Source organism: Anabrus simplex, chromosome 7 (genome assembly GCF_040414725.1).
Source record: "Anabrus simplex isolate iqAnaSimp1 chromosome 7, ASM4041472v1, whole genome shotgun sequence".
In the NCBI taxonomy this organism is placed as follows: Eukaryota; Metazoa; Arthropoda; class Insecta; order Orthoptera; family Tettigoniidae; genus Anabrus; species Anabrus simplex.
The window spans coordinates 183,223,567-183,241,024 of NC_090271.1; the positions used below are offsets into that span (position 1 = coordinate 183,223,567).

The 17,458-nt window shown below is 38.6% G+C and overlaps 1 protein-coding gene across 1 annotated transcript; it reads right to left on the minus strand.

Moving 5' to 3' along the window:
• Window positions 1–1,561: 1,561 nt before the first annotated feature.
• Window positions 1,562–17,340, minus strand: LOC136877450 (cytochrome b-c1 complex subunit Rieske, mitochondrial). Its single transcript, XM_067151501.2, has 5 exons — window positions 17,028–17,340; window positions 16,760–16,903; window positions 14,178–14,355; window positions 13,915–14,063; window positions 1,562–1,870 (listed from the first exon to the last, which is right to left on the minus strand). Exons 1-5 carry the CDS (start codon window positions 17,236–17,238, stop codon window positions 1,731–1,733), a joined length of 822 nt encoding a protein of 273 aa, XP_067007602.1. The 5' UTR covers window positions 17,239–17,340; the 3' UTR covers window positions 1,562–1,730.
• Window positions 17,341–17,458: the final 118 nt, after the last annotated feature.

A 17,458-nucleotide genomic window follows, 5' to 3' on the forward strand; every position in this document is an offset into this window, starting at 1 on the left:
TTATTACTATATAAAAGTTATTTTACATTGTTATCCGAGTGCTCACTCATAGTTTTATTGCTTTAAAATTGATTTTAATCCATAATTCAAAGAGTTTATTTAAAATTCAATTGTTTGTTCTTCAGTTTTCATTCATTAATTTTTTAAAAAATTTTCCTAATTTTTAAGTAAAGTTTAAGTTACTGAAATTTAATTTTGCTTTCATTTAGTAGTTAGCGATATTGGCCTGGCAACACCTCAAGTAGTTAGTTATGATCCTGCCCATTCCCTTTTGTGTTTTGTGCCCTCCACGCTGGTATATTTAATGCTGCTGCTGCTCGATGGTGAGTATTTTGCTTCTTGTGCTCATTTGGTGCTATTTATGGGTTTTGATTATCATTCCTGTTTTTATCTTCATCGCGTTGCAGTTTCAACTCAACTCTATGGTTGTGAAACTTCAGTTACATACAAAAGGCAGTTACTATGCCTGGAAAAAACCAACACTGCATTAGGATAATCCTAGGAATAAAATGGCAAGGCAAACACACTAATGTAAGTGTTTTGCAGCATGTTAATACAACCAGTGTTGAGGCTCCCATAATAAACCACCAGTTTCGATGGACAGGTCATGTAATTCACATGGCCGAGTCACATCTCCCAAAACAAATCATGTACCGTCAGTTGAAGGTCGGACAGAGAAAACAGGGTGGACAACAAAAACACTATAAAGACGTTCTGAAGGCAAATCTAAAGAAATGTCAAATTGACCCTGAAAATTGGGACAGAATGGTGTCACCTTGTCCACCCAGGGCATCTATCCTTATCTATCCTTTGAATTACAGCAGAGGAAACTTCTGGCCTACAAACGCCATACTAGGAAAGAGCGTATGAAAAGCAGAAGTATCAACCCTCAAGAACCAGTGGCTATGCAAGACACTGTGTGACATTGTGAAAGAGTCTGTGGTTCTAGAATTGGATTATACAGCCATCAAAGAACTTGTGTGATTTGAACTTTACCTTTGGTAGACAATCATACTTGTTAACGAGTAATAGCCTAATAATATTACCATGTACATAATAACCAGCAGCATTCTGCACGCAGATAAAATGTAAACAACCATTCAGTACTTTCATCCGGATATTGACATAAAACTATCCAACATGCATTGAGATGCCTTTTACAAATGCTTTGAGTCAAATACTGAATGTATATCAAAATACAAGCTATTTAGTTCATTTCTTACACAATTCTTGGACAATAACAAATAAAAATGTGGACAAGGCGACACCATTCTGGACGAGTTGATACCACAATGATTAAAGTGCTCAAATGTGGGCGTAAAATAATTAATAATAATACATGCTTTACAGCAACTCTTTTTGTATTATCATAACCATTTCCCTGGTACAACTGAGTCAGTGCAATGTATGATAAATTACTTATTTTATATTCATTAATTTTACAATGTAAACACAAACACTGGAGTTATATTACTACTAATACCACTTATGAAGTTAAACAAATTACCTGCTTTGATCAATTCACTGAATGTCTGGGAATATAAAAATAAACATTTTCAACTTTAATCCAACTTCACAATACTGTATATATATTTCACAGAAATAACTTATTACAGATAAAGAACACTTCAAATATACATCTGTATGATATACTGTACAGTATTAATTACAAACACACTAATCAGTGTATCCAATATGAACTAACAACTTTCACTGGAAGCTAGCTTAGTCTATCCTACTATAAGTGTGCTGTCATCTGGAAATTCGTAGAAGGGAACTTCAAGATTCAAGGGAGCTGGACCTTTGCGAATGCGACCAGATGCATCATAATGCGAGCCATGGCATGGGCAATAGTAGCCGCCAAAATCACCTGTAAGGAAAAAAAAAAGAGGAATATTTTGCTCATTTGTTAACCACTTCCATGTTATTCTCATTCATTCACTAAATTTTTAAGATGAATATTTCTCAATGAATTTTACATCAATTAAATTTTTATCTGCATATCAATTTTTCCTCTTCTCCCACCAAAGTCCTCAAGTTACTCACTGGTACGTCTTTCTTTTCATGTGAAGTAATTAGCACAGGTTCAAGGTAATGTAAAATAAAAATCAAGATATTTTCCCATATACAGTTGGCAAGCCTTCCATACAAAGCATACTATATCATGAAAGTCAGACAAAGTACAGTACACCCAGCTAGCCTACTTAACCTAGAAAACGTAATCTACTGAACAGCAAATGATTTACTGGTTATAAAATTCAAATAAATAACACTACTCCCAATTTCTACCAACAAGCACTAAACACCAATAAACAAATAGCACTAAATGGAACGCACACACACAAAATTTAAATAATTTCAATAGGTTTTAACTACCTTTTCACTACAATAATGCAAGAGCTCTCTCAACAGCCAACCGTTCACAAGCGCATCCAACAATGCCTTTTCTAGAATCGGAGGATTCATACATTTTTTGGAAATTATTAGGTTGCAGACCACACAAGTTTGAGTAAAATGTGTTCGCATTTTAGTGTTCTATCACCTCCATGTAGTCCGAAGCGGATCCTGCCTCATGGTATTTGTCATCACTGTTGGAAACTCTAACCTATTTTCAATATCGTCTCGTATCTTGTTCATTATGGCGTTGGTAATTAGAAATATATCTTCTGGCAACTCTAGAAAGTAGTTATTTCTTAGTATGGGTGGTCCTTTGCCTTCTTCAGTTTATAAATAGTCTTCAGACAGCAGTAAAGCTTCAAACTTATGTCTTCTACATGCCTCCATTTTGAAATTTTAGGAGTTGTTAAGAGGTTAACACAGGGCTGCTGCCAGGTTAATTTAACACAAATATTAACAATTTGTTAGAGTTAACAATTCATGGTGAGACGACCATTTTGTTAAATGATGTGTTAAGTCTCCTTAACAGCAGAGTTAACACTTAACATTCGTTGAAGAAACCGGGCCTAGGTGTATGAATATTAAGAGCTCTGATGGAAAGCCACTCCTAGGGAAAGAAGACAAAGCAGAAAGGTGGCAGGAGCATATCCAACAGTTGTATCAAGGTAAAGATGTAGATAATTTGGTTCTGGAACATGAAGAGGCTGTTGATGCTGATGAAATGGGAGACCCAATTTTGAGGTCAGAGTTTGACAGAGCTGTGAGTGACCTAAATAGGAACAAGGCACCTGGAATTGATGACATTCCCTCTGAATTACTGACTGCCTTAGGAGAAACCAGCATGGCAAAGTTATTTCATTTAGTGTGCAAGATGTATGAGACAGGAGAAGTCCCATCCAATTTTCGGCAGAATGTTGTTATACCTATTCCCAAGAAAGCCGGTGCTGACAGATGTGAAAACTACCGCACCATTAGTTTAGTATCTCATGCCTGCAAATTTTTAACACGTATTATTTACAGAAGAATGGAAAAACAAGTTGAAGCTGAGTTGGGAGAAGATCAATTTGGCTTCAGAAGAAATGTAGGAACACATGAAGCAATCCTGACTTTACGTCTGATCTTAAGAGGATCGAATCAAGAAGGACAAGCCCACGTACATGGCATTTATAGATCTAGAAAAGGCATTCGATAATGTGGATTGGACCAAGCTATTTATGATTTTGAAGATGATAGGGATCAGATACCGAGAATGAAGAATTACCTACAATCCGTATAAAAATCGGTCTGCAAAGAATTGAGGGCTTTGAAAAAGAAGCAGCAATCCAGAAAGGAGTGAGGCAAGGCTGCAGTTTGTCCCCTCTCCTTTTCAATATTTACATAGAACAGGCAGTAAAGGAAATCAAAGAGAAATTTGGAAAGGGAATCACAGTCCAAGGAGAGGAAATCAAAACCTTGAGATTTGCCGATGATATTGTTATTTTATCTGAGACTGCAGAAGATCTCAAGAAGTTGCTGAATGGTATGAATGAAGTCTTGGGTAAGGAGTACCTGATGAAAATAAATAAGTCCAAAACAAAAGTAATGGAGTGCAGTCGAACGAAGCAGGTGATGCAGGAAACATTAGGAAATGAAGTCTTAAAGGAAGTAGATGAATACTGTTACTTGGGTAGTAAAATAACTAACGATGGCAGAAGTATGGAGGACATAAAATGCAGACTAGCACAAGCAAGGAAGAGCTTTCTTAAGAAAAGAAATTTGCTCACTTCAAACATTGATATCGGAATCAGAAAGATGTTTTTGAAGACTTTCGTGTGGAGCGTGGCATTGTATGGAAGTGAAACATGGACGCGATAACTAGCTCAGAAAGAAAGAGAATAGAAGCTTTTGAAATGTGGTGTTACAGAAGAACGTTGAAGGTGAGATGGATAGATCGAATCACGAATGAAGAGATACCGAATCGAATTGGTGAGAGGAGATCGATTTGGCTAAATTTGACGAGAAGAAGAGATAGAATGATAGGACACATCTTAAGACACCCAGGACTTGTTCAGTTGGTTTTTGAAGGAAGTGTAGGTGGTGAGAACAGTAGGGGTAGACCAAGGTATGAATATGACAAGCAGATTAGAGCAGATGTAGGATGAAATAGTTATGTAGAAATGAAAAGGTTAGCACAGGATAGGGTGGCATGGAGGGCTGCATCAAACAAGTCTATGGACTGATGACTCAAACACAACAACAACAACACATCCAAGGTTCCACTGTATGTTATTTATGGGTATGTTTAGTGGGTTGTCTGCTCCAATCATATTCACTAGTTTTCTAAGGAGCATTTCTCTGTTTACGAGGTCAAAAGCCTTCTTAAAATCCTTGGAGATTACATAAAATTTCCCCTTCGACCACCTCATTGAATCACATATACTGTCCAAGAGATTCTTGACTGCATGTAATGTCCCTCTTCTTTTCATGAAAAACCAAATTGCAGTTCGGGTATCATGGTTCCTGTTTCTGCCATTTTTCTGTTCTCTAGGATCTTGCGCTGCCTTGGACTACCTCAATTACGACCTGAATTCTTATCTTCAAGAAGTAGCACGCTGTTCATATGCGTTTTTCATTTGTTTCCGGTATTGCGCCTTTTACCATTTTTCTCTTCACAACTGTTTTTTACGTCAACTGTTCTAAAGAATCTACAAGATCCTAGTTAGATACTTCAATTATATTAAATTGTATTACAGTAGAAGTCCGATATAGCGAGTACGTTATATAACGAGAACTCCGATATAGCGACGACTTTTTCTGTCCCTTCAAAATTCCTATATTAAACTGTGTATCGTCCTTCGGTTACAGCGAGAGCGCTATCACTGACGTATCTGTTATTACGAGCGATTAAGCGCGTGCGATTTTTTCCGTAAGCGATATTTATGCACCCCAGCGATGATATTGCATACGATCGATTATCTTCGGCATCGTTTCCTCGCTATGTGTACTAGAGAGTTCTCTCGCCGACATTCGAAGGCGATGTCGTAGTCGAATAGTAATACCCGTCGACTGCTGTTCCGTAAAGAAAATTCGAAATGAAAGAGAACATATTTTCGTAATAAATGCGTACCGGTAAATAAATGGTTGTTAACTCGTTAAAAATTAAGGCGGACTAAACGACCGCTTAATTTTGAAGCTAAATAATCAATTAAGTAAGAAAGAGATACACCTCGAGATATGGCAGAGTGTTTAATTTTGATTTCGGAGGTTAGTTTATATTTTCTCGCGTCTGGTTAAATTACGGAACGGCTATTATGAAAATGTATATCGAGAAGGTTATCATTTCTCCACTGACGCTTGAAGTGTGTTTTCATCATACGTGTAGTACGGTTAAGTTAGGACAGGTGACGCCGTTGAATAAGAAAACTGAAACGTTTGCGAAAAAATGCGATCGATCTTCTTCGGTACCGTACGGTATAGTTTTCTCACTTCGTGCATTTGCGAGTTCTCTCGTCGACATTCAAAGGCGATGTTGGAGTTGATTAGTACATAATACCCGTCGACTGCAGTTCTCTAAAGAAAATTCGAAATGAAAGAGGATAACGCGTTTCGTAATAAATGCGTAAATAACGTGGCCGATAGCAGTTGTTAACTCGTTAAAAATAAAGACTGAATTAAACGATATCTTAATTTTAATGTTATATAAGTTACGGAAATTAAGTAAGAATGTGATACACCTCAAGATATGGCAGAGTACATCACTGATTTCATAGGATATTTCATATCTTCTCGCGTCTAGTTAAATTTCGGAAAGGCTATTTAAATGTAAATTTTTCGCGAGGAGGTCATCATTTCTCTACTTGCGTTTGAAATATGTTTTCATGATACATATACGGTTAGGTTAGGTGACGCCGTTTGAAGAAGAGAACTGAAGTGTTTGCCACAGAAACCTCTGGAGTGATACCGTATTTCTCCGAATCCAAGACTTTTTTCTCAGAATCTCATGCGAAAACTCAAGGGTTGTCTTGCATTCGCAGTCTAACAGTAAGTTAATGGATACCACTGGCAACTACCGCGGTAACCACGCTACTTCTTTTCACACACGCACAAAACTCGTTGACAATAAACGACCGCCTCCTTACTACAGCCTACATCGCCAGTGAAGTTACACACAGGATCGCAGGAAATAGTGAAGAGAGTATGACGCTCTATTAGCTTCTACAGAAACGTTTCTCAAATCTGCAGAATGGCATTAAAACATGCGAGCCTTCGAATTCTTAGAAAGGCCATGGCTACTCAGTGGCAGAGTTATAACGCGTCTATTGTACTTGACGCTTAGCAAAATTAAGTTTTATAGACAGCAGGAATATTTTCGGCATAGGCCTAACTAAAGCCAATATTTGGCGTTAGCGTGAAGACAAAGAGCGGAATGGCCATACCGTGGCGCAATAAACTCGTTCGTTGACTTTCGACGTCCGCGATTAGGCCTATACATCGTTAGCCGCTGAAGTTGACCGAACCCGGCAAGCGAGACGTGCGTGTAGCGGTAGCCGGTTACATCTGACGCTGAGTAAAAGTAACAGTTTCATAGACAGCAAGAATAATTTCCTGATGGATCGTCGTAATGTACAGGCGCATGGAATAGGTACTGCCGGCAAATTTTCAACGGGTTCTCTTCGGTATTATGACGCCAATTTTAAGTTAATAGCCCTTAAACCCACGAAAATAAAGAATAATTGCGCAGCCGCAAAAAAATAGGCATGACGAAAGTCAATGCTCGGCGTCTAAAAATGCGTAGGCCTATTGTATAACAAAGGCATTCATATGATTTTACAAAGTACTTTTTGAGACTGATTTAAATTTTTTTAAGGGAAAAGTGGGGTTCATCTTGGATTCGGAGAAATACGGTACTCTATTTTTTTCAGAATGAAATTAAACATACGCTTTCACGTAGTATCGGATTTCGAAAAATAACAAACAAGTAAGCCATAGTGTGGATTACATCTGCGGAAACGCAAGTTTTGAACAAACTGATTGCCGCTTCATATCAATGTTAATATGTATGGGTGGTTTTCCGACTTTTATTAAAACAATCGGATATAACGACAATCCGATATAGCGAGTAAATTTTCCGACGTTATGAATTCTCGCTATAACGGACTTCGCATTTTGCTTCAATCAAGCGACTCGTCTTTGACTTCTACACAATTTTGGGACTTCATATTTATTAAATGTGTTGTGTCTTCGCGCCTGATAGTATATGCAGGCTGGCTCACTTAACTGTTCACCTCCTTTCATAAACATTTCGAGACAGTGCCGAACTTTGCGTGTGTTGTGCTACTCTTCAGAAGATTGCGCCTTACTTCATATAAGTGACTGACCTTCTACTTCTTCTAGATTTTAAGATTTAAAATTGCGCAGTGCTAATCCCCATTATCTTATACTGCTTCAACTGATTTTGTGAAAGACTCACCCTTTAATTTCTTGTTTTCCTATGCATTGTTTTTGTATTTTTATTCGGCTGAAGATGACCCAGATTGGGGTCGAAACCGGTACCGCTTCCGCTTATAATTAAATAAGAATGTAACACTACATTTCTTACTTACTTGTATTGAATAGGTTAAACTACGTTACTTGTTATTTCAATTTAATTCTTGGCATAGGTCTCAAATATGGTTTTTGAGGGCAATACCTCTATACGAATCAGGGTTGTCCCTGACTCCTTTGCCTTTGAAGAGCATTTTGATATGCGACTGTCTTCAACCTTCAGGTATTTTACCTGTCATAAAACATGCGTTGAATAGAGTGATCCATATATGAAGCAGTATGTCACAGGTGTCTTTCAGATTTTCACTGAAAACTCCATCCGGACCAAATGCCTTCTTATTTTCATGGACTGGATAGCAGTTTTGACTTCCTCCTGATCTATAGGTCTTGTTGTACAATGTAGATTTTCTCGAAGTGGAAGAGCTATATCAAGGTTATGCCGATTAAGGATATCCGAGAAATGTTTCTCCCATGTGGCTATTGGGAATTCGGAAGAAAGGCATGTAGCTCGTTGTTTGAGAGCAATGTAAGGGTCTCTTGTGGCATCTTAAGCTTGCAATTTAGCCGTTTTTCTAGGTAGTGCACTTTCTTTTGTTCAAGTAGATCTTTATGTTTTCCTTTTCACTGCATACTCAGCATATGTGGATTTCACACCCCCTGCTAAAAAGCAGAGTGACAAACTTTAACTACTTAAGAAAGTGCTTAAAATGGGAAAGTAATTTAATTTGACTCGTTCCAACTCCAACCTCGGAACTGGAATGCCAAGATGACTTAACAAAACCTTAGACTTCGTCATTGGTCCCATTTAACTTTAAGCAAGAAGATTTACAAGGCCTAGATATGCAGACTGATCAGCCGTATGTTAGTATTAAACTGAACGATGAGCCTGAAGTTGTCCAGCAGCCGTTTGGAACTATTTCACAATCATACAATAACGGAAAGCCTCACTGAATCACCACCGAACTTCAGAGTGCATTCATGGCGTTCCAGATCCAGCCACCTTGCAGGATGGATGACGCCTTCCGAAAGACTTCCTCCAGGCCACGAGGAAAGCTGGTCAACATGGAAGACGCTCAACAGGTTGCGTTCAGGAGTTGGAAGAACAAAGACCAACATGAGAAAGTGGGGTTTTGTCTGTGACTCCACTCTATGTGAATGTGGTGAAGAACAGACAATGAGCCATCTCCTTGTTTGTAACTTGTGTCCAACTACTTGCTCTCTCCAGAATGTGATGGACGCTACCAAGGAAGCATGTAAATTAGCCGCTTACTGGTCACACCACATTTAATTAATTTTGTACTTATGGAGAGCTTAAATCACATCGTTACCTGCCATAATTAGATATGAGAAAGATTATAGTACCAGATTTGTTATTGTCCTGTTATTATTATTGTAAGTATAATGTATGTTTCTGACACGATTAAATAAATAAACAATCACAACCTGAGGTAATCTTACCTAATTCATTTCCTATAGGTGAACCTGCTACTTGGAATGACAAGTTAAATTCTGTAGTTCAGAATATTATTAAACATTGTCCAAAACAAAACGTAACGGTGGATTTTTCGAAATCTCTGCAAACTTACAATGATGATAAAAGAACATTGTCTCAAAACATGTTTAAGAGTACTCTTCCTAATGGAGACGTTGTTTTAAGAGATTGGTTATTGTAATCACAGTCAAGTGGGAAAGTATTCTGTATTTAATGCTGTTTATTTCAACTAGACAATGCAAAAAACACATTTTTCTACCGGTTTTAATGACTAGAAGCACAGCTACGAACTACTGAAACATCATGAACATTCTCATAACCACAAGCGTAATGTTCTTACGTACATCAGACAAAAACAGTTAATGCAGGTTGATAAAATTCTGTTTACACATTATGAAGAAGAGGTAAACTACTGGCGAAGTATAATCTCACGAATAGTTTCTGTTGTACGATTTTGGCAGTTAGGGATTTGCCTTTCCAAGGAGACAATGAGGATTTTGGATCAACTTCAAATGATTCATATCTTTAATGCCTCGAGTTAATCAGTGAATATGACTCTTCCCTTGCCCAGCACATCGGGAAATATGGTAACAAAGGTCCAAGGCACACCTCATACCTGTCTTCTCAAATATGTAATGAATTTATTGAAGTTATGGGGAAGTGTGTGCTTAAAACTGTAGTTTATGAAGTAAAAGCAGCTAGATACTACTCTCTCATTGTAGATTCGACGCCTGATTGCTTTCATACTGACCAGTTGGCTAATGTTTTACGATATGTACCTCAAACAAAGCCAAAGCCTGTAGAACGACTCATTAAGCTTCTGCTTGGAATATCACATACATCTGCTGGACTGGAAAAAGCTGTAGTTGACTGTCTAGATAGTTTTGAAATCAACATCAAGAATTGTAGGGACCAAAGTTAGGAAAATGCTTCCAATATGTCAGGAGCTTACTCAGGTCTTCAGCAAAGTCCCCTTGCTGAATACATACCGTGTGCAGCACATTCATTAAATCTTGTTGGTTTGGGTGGTGCAGAAGGCTACAATGCTACAGTAGTTTTCTTTGGCTTCGTCCAGCAGTTGTATAATTACTTTTCTGTGTCAACGTACAGGTGGAATATTTTGAAGCAATTCTTGGCAAAAAAAAAAAAAAAACCCCTTTATCAGAAACCAGATGGTCTGCACGAGCAGACGCTGTCAGAGCTTTGGTAAAAGTTTATGAAGAAATACAACAGTTGTTGAGGCAGCTATCTGAAGACTCCAGTGTAAAACCTGCTTGTAGACTTGAGGCACAAAACCTTGAAACTAAATTTTAGAATTTCGAATCCACTTTTCTGTTAGTTGTGTGGAATTACATTTTGGAAAGAGTTGACAAGTGTTCTAAAAACTTGAGAGGAGTAAAACAATTGAAAACCCTGGAAGGATTCATCAAAGCGAAAAGGAATGAGTTTGACATATATAAGCAATCTGCTTTGAAAATAGGTGGATGTGATATTGCAAGCTACTCAAGAGTAAGAGAATGGAAAATATTTGCGGATGAAATACGTGGGATTGAAGGAGACCTAGAAGCAAGAACAAATTTAAAAAATAATGTGTTCCTTAAAATAAAGGACACACTTATAGAGCAAGAAGGAAAGAAGCATATGAAGTCGTAGCTTCCAGATTTCAAGTGTTGCCTCTACTACTGACTTGCTCATCCAAATCATCAGAAGTGAAGAACACTGCTTTGAAACTTAGTTCGGTGTACCCTGAAGATATTAGTCAAGATTTTGTAAATGAGTGTGTACACTTTCAAATGTATGTTGAACTTGAGGGATTCCAAAACTTGCTTAAAGTGTTATTCTTACATTAAGCAAAACAATTTGTCAAGTACCTTTCCCAACCTTGAAATTGCAATTAGGATGTTTTTGATCTTACAAATAACTAACTCTAGTGCAGAAAGGAATTTTTCAGTTTGAAGCAGAGTAAAAAATGCTAAGAGGGCAACTCTTCTTAATGAAAAGTTAATCTCTTTAGTCCTTATGTGCACTGAAAGAGATTTAACTTTGAAAACCAACTCTGATGAAATTGTTCAAGAGTTTGCCAGGAAAAAATATTTCATGTAAAGTAGTATTATATACAAAACTTGTATTTTTAAATGTGATCAAAATAAATTACAGTAAATTAATGATAATTTATGTGTCTTATTTCTAAAATTATTTACTTACACACAAACTATCAAACGGAACCAACGGCTTTTTAATAAAAACCAGCCTGATTCTTATTTGGCTGTTACCTTTATTTAGCTTGATAAATTTAATTATGAGAATAAACTTTATTTTCATAATGTGCTGTTTTAAAACTCACAATCTTAAAAACTATAATCTTTAATTTGTAAACAATTATTTTTATTAGAGGAACAGAAAAATGAGTGAAAAGGGGGAGGGGGTGTGTGTGTGTGCAAATATTGTTTGCCCATAGTGCTAACTACTTGAAATTGGGGCCTGTGTATAGCCATAATTGGGACAATGAAGACAACGCCAACAGAAGCGTTAATACCCTACTGGATCTCCCTCCATTAACTTTATAGAGGGACAGGCTAGAATGAGCTCATATCGATTGAAGCAAAATGGATGCTGGAAGGCTCAAAGGCCAAATCTTGGACACTAAAATTAACAGAGTAATAACAGGGGAAGTTTTCGACATGCCAGCTGATCGTATGATTCCAAAGTATATCTTTGAGAAACCATTTGAGACCCAGAAAACAAAAAAGGAAGACCAGGACATTAACAGATAGAAAACTGGTAGGGAAGATATTGTGTAGTGGACAGATAGCTCAAGGACTGAGAAAGGAACAGGAGGAGGGATCAACGGGGAAAGACCTGAGAGATCAATCCAAATGAGCCTAGGCAGACACACTACAGTTTTCCAAGCTGAAGTGATAGTCATCAATACATGCCTTGAGGAAAACCTGAAAATGAACTACAGAGATAAGAACATTTTCATATTTACAGATAGCCAAGCAGCCATTAAGGCACTTGAAGTTGTCCGGGTTACATCCAAAATTGTTTGGTATTGTCATACACTTCTCCTGAAGCTCTCAAGAGTACATAAATGTTGTTAAAATAATGGGTACCTGGGCATGCAGGCATAAGAGGTAATGAAAAAACAAAGAAGATAAACGGGCAAGAAGAGGGTCAGAAACACCTTTTGTGGGCGCAGAACCAGTAAGCGGGATCTCTTATAGACAAGCCCGACTTTACATAGGTAAATGGGTACAAAAGAAACAAATGGAAACCTGAAAAAATGCTTCAGGATGCAGGCTTGCGAAAGAACTAATAAAGAGCCCAAACATTAAGCATACTAAGGAACTGCTGGAACTCAGCAGAGAAAATATAAGATCGGTAGTAGGACTGCTGACTGGACACTGCCATCTTAAAAAGCACCAACATAGAATTGGAGCAATAAGAGACAATGTATGTAGGAAATGTAACGATGCGGAAGAATCTGCTGAACACATACTCTTTGAATGTGAGGCGCTGGGAAGAATCAGAATCTCCACACTGGGATTACCTGGTGAAGAGAGAAGACCCAATAATTTGTGAAGGGAGCAGGTATAACTAGGTGGGGATGAAAGAAAACAGATGGTAGCAAAAGATTTTCGAGGTAGAGGCTAAAAGGAACTATTTAAAAGAGATCCCATGAATAAAGAAATAAGATGATGATAGAAAAGACAGATTGAGAAATGAAGACATGAGAAAGGGGGTCAGAGAACAGATAGGAGTATGGTTTGAACACACAGAGGATTGAGGAGAAAAGAACACCAAAACAGATGATGGAGATGAAGTTTGAGGGAAAGAGAGTGAGACCTAGAACAAGGTGGATTGATTCTGTAACAAGGAGTGCAAGAAGAAGAAACTTGGACTGGGACAAAAGATGGAAGAGGAATGGTGGAAGGAGAGAGGAAGGCGGAGAAGTGCCATAAATGCCTCGACCTGGCAGAGCTGGATAAGGAAAAAAGGAGGAGGATACTGTTGATATCTGAGAAGTCAACAGAGACAAAGGAGAATGCAATGCTAGTATAATTTCTTTAATAGTGTATAGTAAATCTGTCTTGTGAAACACGTGTGCCAGGTTGAGTGGCACAAGCGGCTGAGGCGCTAGCCTTCTGACCCCAACTTGCTAGGTTCAATTCTGGCTCAGTCTGGTGGTATTTTAAGGGGCTCAAATACGTCAGCCTCGTGTAGGTAGATTTACTGGCATGTAAAAGAACTCCTCACCTCGGCAGAGTGGGATGTAAAGACAATAACATTATTATTATTAAACACCTGTGCTTATTACAGCACCTACATCATTGGCTGCTACTCATTTTGGAGTATATAAATTTTCCTGCAACATACATGGATATTTACAACTAGCAAAGTATTATGAAGAGACACAGGATCGTAGAACACAAACTGTGAGTAACATTTTGTAAGCCAAGTCTTGAGAAGGTTAAGTTAATGGAGTGTTTTAGTCTCCATACCTGCATTAGCAATAGGTACACATCCCAGGTGGGTACAGACACCAATAAGGATCAGCCACTCAGGTTTCTGCACTCTGTCATTGTCGTGCTGAGGATCGCGTAAGGAGGCAAGATCCACAGATCGTTCAGTTTCAATTTCGCTAGAAGTCCTGCAAATTTGATACATTTGCTTTACAATAATGGCAGCAGTTCCCTTATGAATTGGAATTAATTATCCTGATTTCAAAAGAATGGCTAGGAAGTTGAAATAAGATATTACTTACCTATGTCTGATGAACAGAGGTTTCCCACGCCACTTAAATGTTACACTCTTTCCTTCAGGTATATCTGACAATTTAACTTCAATCTTTGCCAAGGCCAAGACATCAGCAGAGGCACTCATACTGCTGACAAATTCCCCAACAACTGTTTTAGCTGCATATGCACTGGCAACTGCTCCACCTGTATTTACAAAGAAAATATTCGCTAAAGTTTCACAGAAACAATAAAATACATAAAGTGAATCTGTGAAAGGAAACTTGAGTTATCATATAATACACACAAGCCAAATATGAGTTCATCAATATACTAATCACTCTCAGATGTTCAGATTTGGAAATATTACTCTTGCTTGGGACTCAAATAGAGGCCTATCTCTATGCCAATAATAGTTAGCTCTGTAAATATAGCCTCAACTTGAGAGAATAACAACTTGCAAGCTAATTTAATATAGTGTACACCATAATGGAATTAGGCTGGCAACTTGAGTTTTCCGCACTAGCCCTGCTTCCTGGTCTACTTGCAGAATCAGGAGTTCCACCCTGACAAAGAAGGCAGCAGATACTCAACACGTACGCTGCCACAATGTGTAAAATGCCGTAGCATTGAAATAGTCAACGCATGTTTATAACCCAATCCAGCAGAGGTACAAAAATCGACATGTCACACGACCTGTTGGAATTCAAATGAATAGATGGATGTAGCTAACAGTGGTTGTCTTGAGTGGACCCCTGGCGAGGTACCTCTGTGACTATTTCCACGACCAATACTCCGTGGATGTAACGTGAACACGGATGCCTTTGTTTATCAGAGGTATTTTCATGACTTCGTTCACTACTATGGACACATGGCATGTCTTCACGGACTGTTCTAAGACAGGAGAAAAATGTTGGATGCTCTTTTGTGCTCGATAATGTTAGCATGAAGATCTTACTTGCTAGTGTCTGCAGTGTGCATACTGTGGAGATCTTTGCCAAGCTCTACAGTTTGTGCTGAATGATGAAAGAGGCTACTTCCTTGTATCAACTTGCTAAGTTTCCTGCAGTCTATTGATACCAGTTTCACCGTAACATCCAAGAGTGTAGCCAGATCATGACCATTTTAAAGGTATGAAAGATCATAATATGAAGATAAAGTTGGAATTGCAAGAGACTAATTGAGGCAAATATTCATTTATAAGGAGAGGAATAATTATGATTTTAATTTTCAATAAATTGTAAGTTCTTTGAAATCATTTAAGAAAAGACTAGGGCCTACATAGCCATTTTTTTGCTACAGGTTTAACACTGCACTAAAGGGCTCCATACACGCACAGACTTCTGGAATACTTACCTGCACAGTCTTATCTCCGGAAGGTAAGTTGGAAGTATGCGGTTGCCCACACACTCAACCTACACGATTTACCGAGGTAGTTGAATATGCTCTCAGCTGTTCCCTCTTAAAGATTATTCACTTTGGATGGTCGTAAAAGTTACATGGATTGGAATTAATTAGGTAACTTAGTCGGTATAGAAGATGAGTTGTTACTTGGACATAATATTGCGCTCTGCACAAAAAAGACACACAAACACTGCAGTTTCATATTTGTCAGTTTCCACGTTTACATTTACTGCCGCACCTCTGAGAAAACACTTTCGTCGCAAGTCTCTGGCTGAATTCATTTTTTTTCGCTAGTTGCTTTATGTCGCACAGACACAGATAGGTCTTGTGGCGATGATGGGATAGGAAATGCCTAGGAGTTGGAAGGAAGCAGCTGTGGCCTTAATTAATTTACAGCCCCAGCATTTGCCTGGTGTGAAAATGGGAAACCACGGAAAACCATCTCCAGGTCTGCCAACAGTGGGATTCGAACTCACTATCTCCCGGATGCAGGCTCACAGTCGCGTGCCCTTAACGGCAAACTCGCCCGGTCCGGCTGAATTCAGGTAGCGCCAGAATGCCAGAGACTAGCCTGATATTTTTGTCAGCAGACTTAACGGCCATACATACAGGGACAAATCTAAAGAGACTGGTGTGTGCATACTTACCTCAGATTATGTCTGGACATGTATGGGACCCTTAACAGGCAAACAACTGATGGGAAATCTGCCACCTGGGAGACAGCCCTAAATGCAGATTAATGATTGATTTAAAAACTTTTCTTCAGCTCATCCCAACTATTTCTAGGGTCACTGGAGCCACCCAGGCTCATTCTGGTTTTTGCTGGGGAAGGTGTGGGGGGAGGGGGTTGAAGGCTGGATGACCTTCCTGACGCCACATCATTTTTATCCCAACCCAGGATCCACCGGGATTCGAACCTCAGTCAGATTTCCAGGTGGGAAGCCAGCAGCTAAGTTACTGAGCTCATCGCACTCCTAGATGAGCGATTGAATGACAGTGTCGAAGGATAACAAAGAGCAGAAACAATCTTAATAGGAATCACACGCATCTCCTGCACAGGGATGACAGAGATTACACAAGCTCAAGTGCTCAATGTAAAATATAATCAAGCATAGTAAGTCACATTATAGGCGGATTAAATATACATTATATCGTAGGAAATCACATAAGCACGAATAGTCAAACCGAAAAGATAAGCATACAGTACCTCCAACAAGCATGTACGTAAATGCTTTACGTGTGTCTGCACTCTCCCTGCTACGGACATTGGAGTCCTTCACGTCCTTTCTTCTATAAGCAGAAAAGTCAGGAATCTGGATATCTGTGTGTGCATATCTAATCTGAGTTGTAACTATGGTAAAAAAAAAAGAAAAAAAAAAAGAAAGAAAGACGAATAAGATAAGTTTCCCATTCATACCTAACCTAGTACTGTACCTATGAGCAACATTAAACAAATCAAGTGCATATTTCCTTACCTGCTGGACCTGAAGTAATGCTTACATTTCCAGTAGGCAGGCTTTTACTTAGTGAATAACTGGTTAAAGTGGCAGGCAGAGGTTGGTGTACTCTTTTTTCTGCGGGCAAGGGTACAGGAGCAGCCAATGGTTTTAATTGCGATGCAACAGCCTGACTGGTCGATTTCAAGTACGGTGCTACACTACCCGATCTAGACACGATATTAATCATTTCTGTTTTTACGGTGAACGGTCTGCAAAGGTCTCAATTCTTCCAAGAATCAGCAGTCCCAGATTATCACCGTCTACAGAAGGACAAGAGAGTAAAACAAGGAATAAAGAAATCGTCGGGTTTTGATTTCAGGATGCCTATTTTCTCTTTGCTCATCTTTAATTTACAGCAAGGAATATCAACACTGGAACTCGAACATGGGTTGACGAATGACGAGTAT

Bases quoted from the DNA above. Each gene is read 5' to 3' on its own strand.
- LOC136877450 (XM_067151501.2), bottom strand. From the start codon at position 17,238: ATGATTAATATCGTGTCTAGATCGGGTAGTGTAGCACCGTACTTGAAA. The intron at 14,356-16,759 runs GTACTGTATGCT...TTGTAAATACAG, and splicing joins TACGTACATGCTTGTTGGAG to GTGGAGCAGTTGCCAGTGCA. The intron at 1,871-13,914 runs GTATGGAGACTA...TTTTCCTTACAG, and splicing joins TGTACCTATTGCTAATGCAG to GTGATTTTGGCGGCTACTAT.